The sequence below is a fragment of the Lepidochelys kempii genome, chromosome 13, assembly GCF_965140265.1.
Source record: "Lepidochelys kempii isolate rLepKem1 chromosome 13, rLepKem1.hap2, whole genome shotgun sequence".
Classification (NCBI taxonomy): Eukaryota; Metazoa; Chordata; order Testudines; family Cheloniidae; genus Lepidochelys; species Lepidochelys kempii.
In genome coordinates, this window is record NC_133268.1 from 37,303,527 (window position 1) to 37,315,444 (window position 11,918).

Sequence of the window (11,918 nt, forward strand, 5' to 3'; positions counted from 1 at the left end):
GAGTGAATTTGTGTGGGGGGGTGGAGGGTGAGAAAACCTGGATTTGTGCTGGAAATGGCCCACCTGTTGATCACTTTAGATAAGCTATTACCAGCAGGACAGTGGGGTGGGAGGAGGTATTGTTTCATGATTTCTGTGTGTATATAAAGTCTGCTGCAGTTTCCACGGTAAACATCTGATGAAGTGAGCTGTAGCTCACGAAAGCTCATGCTCAAATAAATTGGTTAGTCTCTAAGGTGCCACAAGTACTCCTTTTCTTTTTGTCCCTACACACCTTCCTTCCCTCCCAATCTCTACCTGTCTGTCCCTACACACCTTCCTTCCCTCCCAATCTCTACCTGTCTGTCCCTACACACCTTCCTTCCCTCCCAATCTCTGCCTGTCTGTCCCTACACACCTTCCTTCCCTCCCAATCTCTGCCTGTCTGCCCCTACACACCTTCCCTTCTTCCTTCCCTCCCAATCTCTCTCCTGGCCTTTTCTTCCCCTCCCGCCGCGCTGCCAGCCCCGCCGCAGGCGCGGGACAGGCCGGGCCGGGGGAGGCCGCGGGGGGGGGGGGGCAAAGGGCGGTGTGGGAGGCCCGAGGGGGAAGTGACGAGCTCGCAGGCGAAGGGAAACGCGCCGCGGCTGGAGGCGGAAGCTCGGAGCGGTGCAGGGGGCTGCAGGTCTGACAGGGGCGCGAGTCCCCCCGTGCAGACACCGGGAATGAAGGGAGGGGAGAGGGCCAGTGAATGCGGGGCAGGGCTGGGCTAGCAGGGGCTGCGGGTCGGGAGGGAGGGGCACCAGCAGAGGGGGGGTCCCGGGGCTGGGCATGGGGGGGCTGCGGGTCGGGAGGGAGGGCACCAGCAGGGCGGGGAGGTCCCAGGCTGGGCATGGGGGGGCTGCGGGTCGGGAGGGAGGGGCACCAGCACGGCGGGGGGGTCCCGGGGCTGGGCATGGGGGGGCTGCGGGTCGGGAGGGAGGGCACCGGCAGGGCGGGGGGTTCCCGGGGCTGGGCATGGGGGGGCTGCGGGTCGGGATGGAGGGGCACCAGCAGAGGGAGGGTCCCGGGGCTGGGCATGGGGGGGCTGCGGGTCGGGATGGAGGGGCACCAGCAGAGGGGGGGTCCCGGGGCTGGGCATGGGGGGGCTGCGGGTCGGGATGGAGGGGCACCAGCAGAGGGAGGGTCCCGGGGCTGGGCATGGGGGGGCTGCGGGTCGGGATGGAGGGGCACCAGCAGGGCGGGGGGGTCCCAGGCTGGGCATGGGGGGGCTGCGGGTCGGGAGGGAGGGGCACCAGCAGAGGGGGGGTCCCGGGGCTGGGCATGGGGGGGCTGCGGGTCGGGATGGAGGGGCACCAGCAGAGGGGGGGTCCCGGGGCTGGGCATGGGGGGGCTGCGGGTCGGGATGGAGGGGCACCAGCAGAGGGAGGGGCCCGGGGCTGGGCATGGGGGGGCTGCGGGTCGGGATGGAGGGGCGTTCTCTCACGCTGTCCCAGCGCAGGGATGGCCGAGTGGGTGGAGTTCCGGGAGCGGATCCCCCGGGAGTGCCTGGAGGGGATGCAGTTCATCGCCGCCGGTGGGTTCGGCACCATCTACCGGGCTCAGCACCGTGACTGGCGCATCCCCATTGCCGTGAAGAAACTGAGCCGGTAAGAGGGGTGGGGTGCTCTCTCTCTCTCTCTCTCTCTAGCCTTTTTTCCTTCACTCTCTTTCTCTTTTTTCTCTTCCTTCCTGTGCTTCTTTTTACTTTTCCCCATCCCCTCTCCCCTTCATTCCCCCTTCTCTCCTGTTCCTTTCACCATGTTTCTTTGTCCATCTCTCCTTCACCCTTCTGTCCATTCCTCTCTTATTGTCCTTCCATCTCTCCATTCCCTCTTTCTATCCTTCCATACCTCCCTATTCCTCTTCCCTGCACGGAGTGGAGCCCATTATCTCTTCCTATCCTTCCATCTCTATTATCTCCCTCTCTCCACTATCTCTGTCCTTCCATACCTCCATTTCCTCCTGCCCTCTGTAGTCTCTATCCCTCCACTCTCCCATTCCCTCCTCCCATCTCTCCATTTTCCCACCTTCTGTTTCTCCTTCTTTCTTTCTTTTCACTTCCTCCCTCCTTCCTCCACTCTCAACTTTCCCCATCCTTCGTTCATCTCTCCACCCCCCCTCCCCTGCAGTGATACCTGCAGCCGTGAAGAGCTCCTGGAAGAAGCCCGGGCCATGGACAAAGCTCGCTTCATCTACATCCTGCGGCTCTTCGGCCTCTATGAGGAGGAAGAGGAGGGCTGGGACTGTGGCCCCCGGCTGGGCATCGTCATGGAGTACATGGAGAATGGCAGCCTGGCCAGTTTGCTGGAGAGAGTCCAGCCAGTCCCCTGGCCCCTGCGCTTCCGCCTCCTCCACCAGGTGGCGCTGGGCATGAATTACCTGCATGGGCTTCACCCACCATTACTGCACCTGGACCTCAAACCCAGCAATGTCCTGTTGAATTTGGAGCTGCACGTCCGGGTGAGAAAACCCCTCCCCTCCTCATCAGCCAATCCTGGGTCAGAGCCGGCAACCCCTACAAGGGAAAGGCCCTGCGTCCCATTCCCCACCCCACTGATCCAGCCACTCCCTTGCCCTAGGGCTGTGTAGCAGCTAGCGCCCCCTAGAGGAGAAAGGCCATGTGTCCCATTCCCTGCCCCCCAGCTATGCTTTTCTCTCTTCCCCACCAGTTGGCAGACTTTGGACTATCGAAGTTCAAGCGAGTGACGACCAAGCAGGGAACGGACAGATCCAGGGATGAGGATGACTATGGGGGTACCCTGGAGTACATGCCCCCCGAATCCCTCATAGACATCAACTACAAGCCAACGCCAGCCACGGACATATACAGGTAAAGGAACCCCAATGCCCCAGTGAGGCACTGGGGGTGCTGTGCTGCAGGGAACAAGGCAGGAGGTTCAGTAGGGGGTGCTCTCCCCTTTCAGTCAGTCCTGACCACAATGACCCATAGCAACATTAGGGGGCGCTGTGCTGCAGGGAGCTGTGTAGGGCGTGCTCTCCCATCCCATGATCCCAACCTGCCTCCTCTTTCGCCTCTGCAGTTATGCCATCCTCACCTGGTCCGTGTTAACCGGTCAACAGCCTTACCCAAGTGAGTCCTATTCCTGTCTTTTAACTATACCTTTCTTTTGAGCCAAGCTTGTCTTGGGATTCAGGGGCTACTCAGGGTTTCCTGGGAATAGAAACAAAACAAACACCACCTCTGAACTGAAGGGGAATCCCTTCTATCCCAGCAGCACAGGATTTACGGTTCATACAGGTGCAGTTTTCAATCTGTCCACTAGAGGTCAGTGAGCTGTGATAGCCATAAACCCTATGTTGGTATAACCCATAAACCCTGTATCAGTGGGATAAAAAGAGAGGAGAAGTGTGAAAAAGGAAGGGTAGTTGGCTAGAGACATAGCTGGATGGAAGGATAGTTTATTAGAGTGGAAGGGATGGGGGGAGAATATGGGGGTGGACAGACAGGATTGAAATTATCATTAATGTGGGGGGCACTCCCCTTGCGGGCAGTGCTGGCCCCACTACCCACAGTGTGCCACCTGGGGAATCCGTGGTATAGGGAGCAGGGCAGGAGGCTCAGTACGGGGGGGCGCTGTTCCCTCAAAGTCTGGTGTTCAATTCTGTTTTCTATCCTGAGTTCTGGGAGGGCAGGGAGGCCCAGTGGTTAAAGCAGGGGGGTGCTGGGGCAGGACTCCTGGGTTCTATCCCCAGTTCAGGGAAGGGAACGGGGCCTAGAGGGTTAGAGCAGGGGTGTTGGGAGCCAGGACTCCTGGATTCTATCCCCAGCTCTGGGAGAGGAGTGGAGCCTAGTGGAGCAAGGGGGGATGGGACCCAGGACTCCTGGGTTCTATCCACAGCTAAACTGTGCGGCCTGGGGCAAATTACTTCAGCCATCTATTGCCTCAGTTTCCCCAGCCATGAAACGGGATTTAATTGGTCTCTCTTGGCTGTAAAATCTTTGCGACAGGGACTACCTCTTACAGGCTCCTTATAAAGAGTGGGGGAAGAGGCCCAGTTATGCCCATTTGAAAATCTCTGCCCACCTCTGGGAGTTCAAATCCCAGAGGCTCTGAGGGGGTGTGGCTAGGGGATCTCAGTGGCGAGATGCTTTACGAAACATGGCTGGGAGCTCAGTGACATTTAGGCACCTGAAATCAAAGGCGATTCAGGGTAATTCCCTTAAGCTCCTGGTAAATTCCAGCTGACCTACCCCACTCCTGACCCCTGTAGTAAATAATCATTAGGGCTAAGTTTTTGTCACGGATATTTTTATTAAAAGTCAGGGACAGGTCAATAATAAACAAATATTCCCAGCAGCCCATGACCTGTCCCTGACTTTCACTAAAAATATCCCTGACAAAAGGGTAGGTGGATTCAGCACCCATGGCTGCTGGGGCTCCTGGGTCCCCCACCGATGTGGTGCATGGGAGCTTCGGTGTCCCTCTGCCGCGGGGCTGGGCTGCTGCGGGGTCCCCTCGCCCCGTGCAGCTGGTAGCTGCCGGGTCCTCAAGCTGTGGCCACCGTGGCTGCAGCTGGGCAGCTGTGTGGGGTCCCCCCGCCGCCCGTGGCGTCTGGGCAGCTGCAGGGTCCACCAGCCCCCTGCCATGGCTGGGCAGCTGCGGGGTCCCCGCACCAGGTTGGGGGCTGGGAGCTGCGAGGGCGGAGCTGGCTGGGAGCTCCAACCTGAGGGCAAAAAATGTTACGGAGGTCAATGGAAGTCTCAGATTCGGTGACACTATTGTAGCCTTAATAATCATATCTCTGACTCACCACAGGGGGGCAGTGTCTGTGACAGCTGTTATGTCTCTGACTCACCACTGGGGGACAATGTTTATGTATGACCCTTATGTTCCCCTTGTCTTCGCGGTCCAGATCTCCTCCCAAAATGCATGAGCTCCCTGCTCCGAATGCACATCCCCCGGGGCCAGAGACCTGACCTGGAGGAGCTGGAGGAGGTCACAGGAGTGGAGGGCCTGGAGGACATGAAAGAGTTAATGAAGAGATGTTGGCACAATGACAGCTGGGAAAGACCCACGTTTAAAGGTAAAGTCCATTCCCGTGCGGTCAGTGCTGATGGGGGCACTGTGCTGCAGGGGGTGGCTCGGGGCTCAGTACAGGGTACCAGGCTGCAGGGAGTGGGTCAGGGGCTCAAGAGGGGGCGCTCTCCCCTGGCAGTCTGTGCTGGCCCCAATGCCCCACCATTAGGGGGTGTCGTACTGCAGTGGAATCCCTCACCCCTCCTGTCTTTCTCCTGCAGACTGCAGCAACAAGACAGAGAAGATTTTCTCCTGCCACAATTCCCGGATCGTACCGGCTGTGCGTCAGGTCCAGGATGTGCTGGTGAGGCGCAGCCGGCTGTGGTTGAGTCCATCCTCTGCATCACCACAGCTGGCCACGAGGTTGCAGCACCATCCTAGCAGAATATGACGTCCAGGGCTTAAATAGCCCCAATTCCAAGCTAGACCCAGGGGCTGAGGATAAATCTCCCATCTCCCAACACATGATTTAATTCAGAGTAGCAGCCGTGTTAGTCTGTATTCGCAAAAAGAAAAGGAGGACTTGTGGCACCTTAGAGACTAACCAATTTATTAGAGCATAAGCTTTCATGAGCTACAGCTCACTTCCTCAGATGCATATCGTGGAAACTGCAGCAGGCTTTATATATACACAGCCTGTATATATATAAATATATATATATATATTCATATATATATAAAGGGTCATCCTTTAGGATAGGTTGTAGATCCTTAATAATGCGTTGGAGGGGTTTTAGTTGGGGGCTGAAGGTGACGGCTAGGTGATGACCCAACACTCTCACAAATCTTGGGAGACAGGCCAGTCCTTGCCTACAGACAGCCCCGCAACCTGAAGCAAATACTCACCAACAACCACATACCACACAACAGAACCACTAACCCAGGAACTTATCCTTGCAACAAAGCCCGTTGCCAACTGTGCCCACATATCTATTCAGGGGACACCATCACAGGGCCTAATAACATCAGCCACACTATCAGAGGCTCGTTCACCTGCACATCCACCAATGTGATATATGCCATCATGTGCCAGCAATGCCCCTCTGCCATGTACATTGGTCAAACTGGACAGTCTCTACGTAAAAGAATAAATGGACACAAATCAGATGTCAAGAATTATAACATTCATAAACCAGTCGGAGAACACTTCAATCTCTCTGGTCACGCGATCACAGACATGAAGGTCGCTATCTTAAAACAAAAAAACTTCAAATCCAGACTCCAGCGAGAAACTGCTGAATTGGAATTCATTTGCAAATTGGATACTATTAATTTAGGCTTAAATAGAGACTTGGAGTGGCTAAGTCATTATGCAAGGTAGCCTGTTTCCTCTTGTTTTTTCCTACCCCCCCCCCCCCCCCAGATGTTCTGGTTTAACTTGGATTTTAACTTGAAGAGTGGTCAGTTTGGATGAGCTATTACCAGCAGGAGAGTGAGTTTGTGTGTGTATGGGGGTGGGGGGGATGTGAGAACCTGGATTTATGCAGGAAATAGCCCAGCTTGATTGTCATGCACATTGTGTAAAGAGTTGTCACTTTGGATGGGCTATCACCAGCAGGAGAGTGAATTTGTGTGGGGGGGTGGAGGGTGAGAAAACCTGGATTTGTGCTGGAAATCACTTTAGATAAGCTAAAAGAAAAGGAGTACTTGTGGCACCTTAGAGACTAACCAATTTATTTGAGCATGAGCTTTCGTGAGCTACAGCTCACTTCATCAGATGTTTACCGTGGAAACTGCAGCAGACTTTATATACACACAGAAATCATGAAACAATCATGAAACATGATTTCTGTGTGTATATAAAGTCTGCTGCAGTTTCCACGGTAAACATCTGATGAAGTGAGCTGTAGCTCACGAAAGCTCATGCTCAAATAAATTGGTTAGTCTCTAAGGTGCCACAAGTACTCCTTTTCTTTTTGCGAATACAGACTAACACGGCTGTTCCTCTGAAACCTGTCTTTAGATAAGCTATTACCAGCAGGACAGTGGGGTGGGAATAGGTATTGTTTCATATTCTCTGTGTATATATAAAGTCTGCTGCAGTTTCCACGATATGCATCTGATGAAGTGAGCTGTAGCTCACGAAAGCTTATGCTCTAATAAATTGGTTAGTCTCTAAGGTGCCACAAGTCCTCCTTTTCTTTTCACATGATTTAAGTAATTCAATCCCTGATATTCTCAGCACCTGCCACAAGGGGGTGGTGCTGCACCAGAAGAGAAATCAGACTGTCTCACTATCTCCATACACATCTGTCTGCCTGTCTAATCCTATCTATCCCTCATACACCCCATCATCCATCCATCCATCTAGATAGATAGATAGATAGATGGGTGTGTATGGGGATATCTATAAATGGATGGATGAATGGATGTGCCTGGAGGTAGATGGATGGATGGATGATGGAGTGTTTGGGGGATAGATAGATTAGACAGACAGGCAGATGGGTGTATATGGGGATAGATAGATATCCCCATACGCACCCATCTATCTGTGTATCCATCTATCCCCATACACACCCATCTGTCTGTCTATCCAGTCCTGACCCCAAAATTGTCACCCCAGATGATGATGGCCAGTTCTCCCAGCTATGAGTCCAGACCATCAGTAAGCGTCCCTACACCCGCTGTGGCTGAGAGCTCCCATCTCCATGCCTCTCCTCCATCTTCCCTCGGGGTCTCAGAGAAATTCCACACACTTCGTTATGAGGATCATCCATCCACAGAAAACGGTAAGTGGGGTTTCCGTCCCCCTTCCAAACTATCTGCATCAGGCACCAGCTGGTGAAATTCTGGGTATCAAGGGAGTCTACTCTGGTGTCATGACAGGAAATCCCACCTCCAAGATAAAAGGGCAGGAATTCCCGCCTCCAACAGGTCCATAGATGGACTTCCACATCGGCTATGACTGTGTGAGAATTCCCACCTCTGATGTGACAGAGCAGGAAGTCCCAGCTCAAGAGTGGCAACCCCAGAAGTCCTGTCTCTGATGTGGCATGAGGCAACATAGGAAGTCCTGCCCAACAAGGTGGCTGTGGGGAAGATTCACCTCCAGTGTGGCAAGGCAGGAAGTGTTGCTTCCTGTGTCACAGGACAGGAAGTTCCACCCAAAATGGTGGCATTAGGGGAAATCCTGCCTCCCGAGTTACTGGGCAGGAAGTTGTGTTTCCAGTGTAACAGGATAGGCTTTGACATGCTAAATGGTGACAATGGAGAAAGTCCTGCCTCCAGAATGACATGACAGAAAATCCTGCCTCCAAGGTAGCAGGACAGGAAGTGCCAACACAAGAAGTCCTGCCTCTAGAATGTCAACACAGGAAGTCCCACCCAAAACAGGTGGCAATAGAGGAAATTCCATTCCCAGAGTGCCAATACAGGAAGTCCCGCCTCCAGAGTGGTGCGACTTCCTGAGCTGGCTGTTGCGGCTAATTTCCCTGCCTGAGGGTCTGGGTTGTTTGCAGAAGGGGAGAAGGGCGCACGGGCTCCCGTAAGCTGACCCGGGGGGGTGTCTTTATGTCCCTCAGAAGCTGTGCCCAGGAGAAGCATGAGGGAGACGGAGCATCAGCAAGAACCTGGTACCCCTCAGCCCTGCAGTGTCAGCATGGGTCCCAGGCAGGTAAATGTCTGCCATCGCTCCCTTTCTGGGGTGGGCTTAGCAAGGAGTGCCATGTGGGGGCACCACCCCTTGCAGTCAGTGCTAGTCCTAATGCCCAGGGCTGGCTACACCTCAACACTGGGTGAGCAATCCCCAGGCAGGGCTGCTCTGTGGCTGTTATGCAGCCGGTGCACCCCACCCCAGAGGGGCTGCATCTCAGTGCCAGGTGAGGGGTTCCCATAGAACCAGCCCCTGTACCCCTCCACACAGGGGCCCCATCTCTGCACTGGGCGAGGGGTTCCCATATGAACAGCTCCCATGCCCCACCCCAGAGGGGCTGCATCTCAGTGCCAGGTGAGGGGTTCCCATAGAACCAGCCCCTGTACCCCTCCGCACAGGGGCCCCATCTCTGCACTGGGCGAGGGGTTCCCATATGAACAGCTCCCATGCCCCACCCCAGAAGGGCTGCGTCTCAGTGCCGGGCAAGGGGTCCCTGTAATTTATATCTGTAGGGATCTAGTGAGACGTAGCATGCAGGATCCATGTGATTCTCTCTTCTCTTTCAAGGGAGCAGAAGGACCCAATAATGGAGAATTTGGCTCCCCCAAGACAATCTCATCACAGTTGAGACCCCCAGGTACCATGGGGCAGATCCAGGGAGAGGGGAGGCCGGGCTGGAGGACAGGGGGCAATCCAGGAGGAGGGGGTCAGGCCTAAGATGGGATGTTACCCCCCCCCCATTGCAGTACCCTCATTTCACTGTGAAGTGGCAGCTTTTCACTACCATTAATACAGGATGAGGGACAGAGACCAATACTAAGAAACTCCCCTTTAAAAGCCCACTTGAAGGAAAAGTGTGCATGACATTTGGCATCTGGCAGTGAGAAACTTCACCCTTAAAGGGAAAGTTCCACAGTGCGGAATGGGTCCCTGTGTTTGACAACGAGAAACTCCCCTTTAAGAAAAAGGAAAAGGAAAAGTGTTCATGAGGACCAAAGTCTGGCAGTGAAGAACTCTGCTCTTAAAGGGGAAGTTTTTATGAGGAACCAACTCCGGCAGAGAGAAACTCCTCCCTTAAAGAGAAAGTGTTCACAAGGGCAGTGAACAAGTGGGCGTGCATCAGGGATGGCTAAGAGGATGCATCTTGGTGGGGATAGAGTCTGACAGTGAAAAATCCCAACCTTAAAGGGGAAGTGCTCATGAACCCTAATTTTTCTTTCCTACCAGACAATGAGCCGAGGCCCTTCTTTTCCATCCAGTCCCAACTACCTCTCCCCACCCAGGGGCCGGAGCAACCCATGTTCTCATTCCAGCAACCGGTGAGGGGGTGCCCCCACCCGGGGAAGGGGGAGAGGTTAGGGATGCAGGGCAATAGAGGGGGATGGGAATATAGGGGATTATGGGATCAGGATGGGAGCCGGGAGGTTGGGGTGGAGCTGAGGTGGTGCTGGAAGGGAATGGGGGAGGGGGATCTACAGATGGGGAGAGCAGGGGAGGGGATGTAAGAGGATGGTGTGGGGGAGGGAGCTATGGGCAGATGAAGGGGAGGAGGAGGGGTATAAGGGATGGGAACTGTGGAATGGAAAGAATGGATCATGGGGATAATGGCACAGAGGGAAAGAGCAGGGTCTTTGTTCCCGTCCCAGCTGACTAACCCATTCCCCTCCCCCATCTGTCTTTCAGTCTCAGCCACCTGCCTATGGGTTCTCAGGTGAGCCCCTGCACTCGGGACAGCGGCAATGTACTTGGCTGGCCCCCAGGGGGAACCTGCTCCCTCATAAATGAGCACTAAGGCTCTGGCGGCCCCAGATATTTGGGGTAGGGGTGGGGGTCCCTTCTATTTGTTGCCCCCAGAACAATTCTTTGGTTTTAAGCATCTGAGAGAGTGAAAGAGAGAATACATCCGTCCATCCTTCCCCATACACACACACATCGATCCATCTGATCCATCCGTCCCCATCCACACCCATCCATCTGTGCATCTATCCATCCGTCCCCATCCACACTCATCCATCCATCCCCTTACACATCCATCCGTGCATCCATCCATCTTATCTGTCCATCCATCCTTCCCCATACACGTCCATCCATCCATCTCATCTGACTATCCTTATGTGCACCCTCTGTCTCTACATATCCACCCCATACGCCCCCCTCTTCTCTCTCCACACAAATGCTTTTCTTTCTTTCTTACCGTTCACTTTATTGTGTCTCCTTCTCTCCCACAGGTAGCTGCATACATATCGTTGGTCCTTGCTCAGGAATACAGATTGGCCACAACAACAGCATGAAAGTGAACAAGGTGCAAGTAGAGAAGAGGAGGAAGAAATAATGGCTTCTTCACCTCTGATCTCTAGATATGTGTGTGGAGCACCCCAGCCCTCCCTGCCCCCAGCAGAGGACCCCCTTCCCCCGGTACGCACCACTTCCCTCTGCAGGGGCACTGTGAAACTCGGCCCCACACCGTCCTCTTCCCCATTCCCAGCTCCCCACCCCCCCTTGCAGTGGGGGGCACGGGGGATTACAGCCCTGGGAGCTGGAATCTCTGGCCACGGAGGACTTTTGTAGCTGCTGCATTAAAGCAACAATGAGACTAAAACAAGCCCAGCTTTGGGATGAGTCGTCTGGTTTCTGAGAGTCGTGAGTGGAGGAAAGAAGGCAGCTGGATGATGCCAGCCCAGCAGTGACTGACATTGCCCAGCCCAGCCTGTCCTCTGGAGATCTCAGAGTGCCTGTGGGACAGATGCTCTCTGCTGTCGAAGGCCCAGGCGTGGCCGCCAAACAGAACCATCCTGGAAATGGAGAGTGAAATCTAGAGCTGGGCAAAATGATGTACCTGTGGAAAAGGCAGTTTACACCAAATTGAAATTTTCCACAGAAAAATTTTGATTTTGCCATAAATTTTTAATTTTCCATCGGGAAAATTAAAATGGAGTATTTAATCTCGGGTCTGTTCCACCCAAATCAGAATATTTCATTTTTTAAAAAATGATCTGAAACATTTCCTTTGGAATCAGCTCAAAAAAATGTTAAACTGCTTTTTCCTACCTGTGCATTGGTTTATGGGAGTTGTAGTTCGAGTCTCAATTCTCTCCTCTGGACGTGGCTCCCTGAAGGGCTACATCTCCTGTCACAGGTTTCAGAGTAGCAGCCGTCTTAGTCTGTATTTGCAAAAAGGAAAGGAGTACTTGTGGCACCTTAGAGACTAACCAATTTATTTGAGCATAAGCTTTCATGAGCTACAGCTCACTTCATCAGATGTATTC

The 11,918-nt window shown here is 54.0% G+C and overlaps 1 protein-coding gene across 2 annotated transcripts; it reads left to right on the forward strand.

Moving 5' to 3' along the window:
• The first annotated feature begins 580 nt into the window (after positions 1-580).
• On the forward strand, positions 581-11,254 carry RIPK3 (receptor interacting serine/threonine kinase 3). Of its 2 annotated transcripts, none has more exons than XM_073308601.1 (13): positions 581-664; positions 1,481-1,628; positions 2,151-2,481; positions 2,691-2,851; positions 3,063-3,112; positions 4,897-5,067; positions 5,282-5,364; positions 7,624-7,789; positions 8,582-8,673; positions 9,220-9,289; positions 9,880-9,971; positions 10,336-10,363; positions 10,881-11,254. In XM_073308601.1, exons 2-13 carry the CDS (start codon positions 1,483-1,485, stop codon positions 10,982-10,984), a joined length of 1,494 nt encoding a protein of 497 aa, XP_073164702.1. In that variant the 5' UTR covers positions 581-664; positions 1,481-1,482; the 3' UTR covers positions 10,985-11,254. The 2 variants fall into 2 exon arrangements, with proteins under 2 accessions (XP_073164702.1, XP_073164701.1); XM_073308600.1 differs by having other exon boundaries at positions 591-664; positions 1,476-1,628.
• The last annotated feature ends 664 nt before the right edge of the window (positions 11,255-11,918 follow it).

What these genes read in the sequence shown, in the direction of transcription:
- RIPK3 (XM_073308601.1), top strand. Translation starts at nt 1,483, where the DNA reads ATGGCCGAGTGGGTGGAGTTCCGGGAGCGGATCCCCCGGGAGTGCCTG. An exon ending in GCCGTGAAGAAACTGAGCCG is followed by an intron (nt 1,629 to 2,150) that starts GTAAGAGGGGTG and finishes CCTCCCCTGCAG; the next exon opens with TGATACCTGCAGCCGTGAAG. An exon ending in TCAGCATGGGTCCCAGGCAG is followed by an intron (nt 8,674 to 9,219) that starts GTAAATGTCTGC and finishes TTCTCTTTCAAG; the next exon opens with GGAGCAGAAGGACCCAATAA.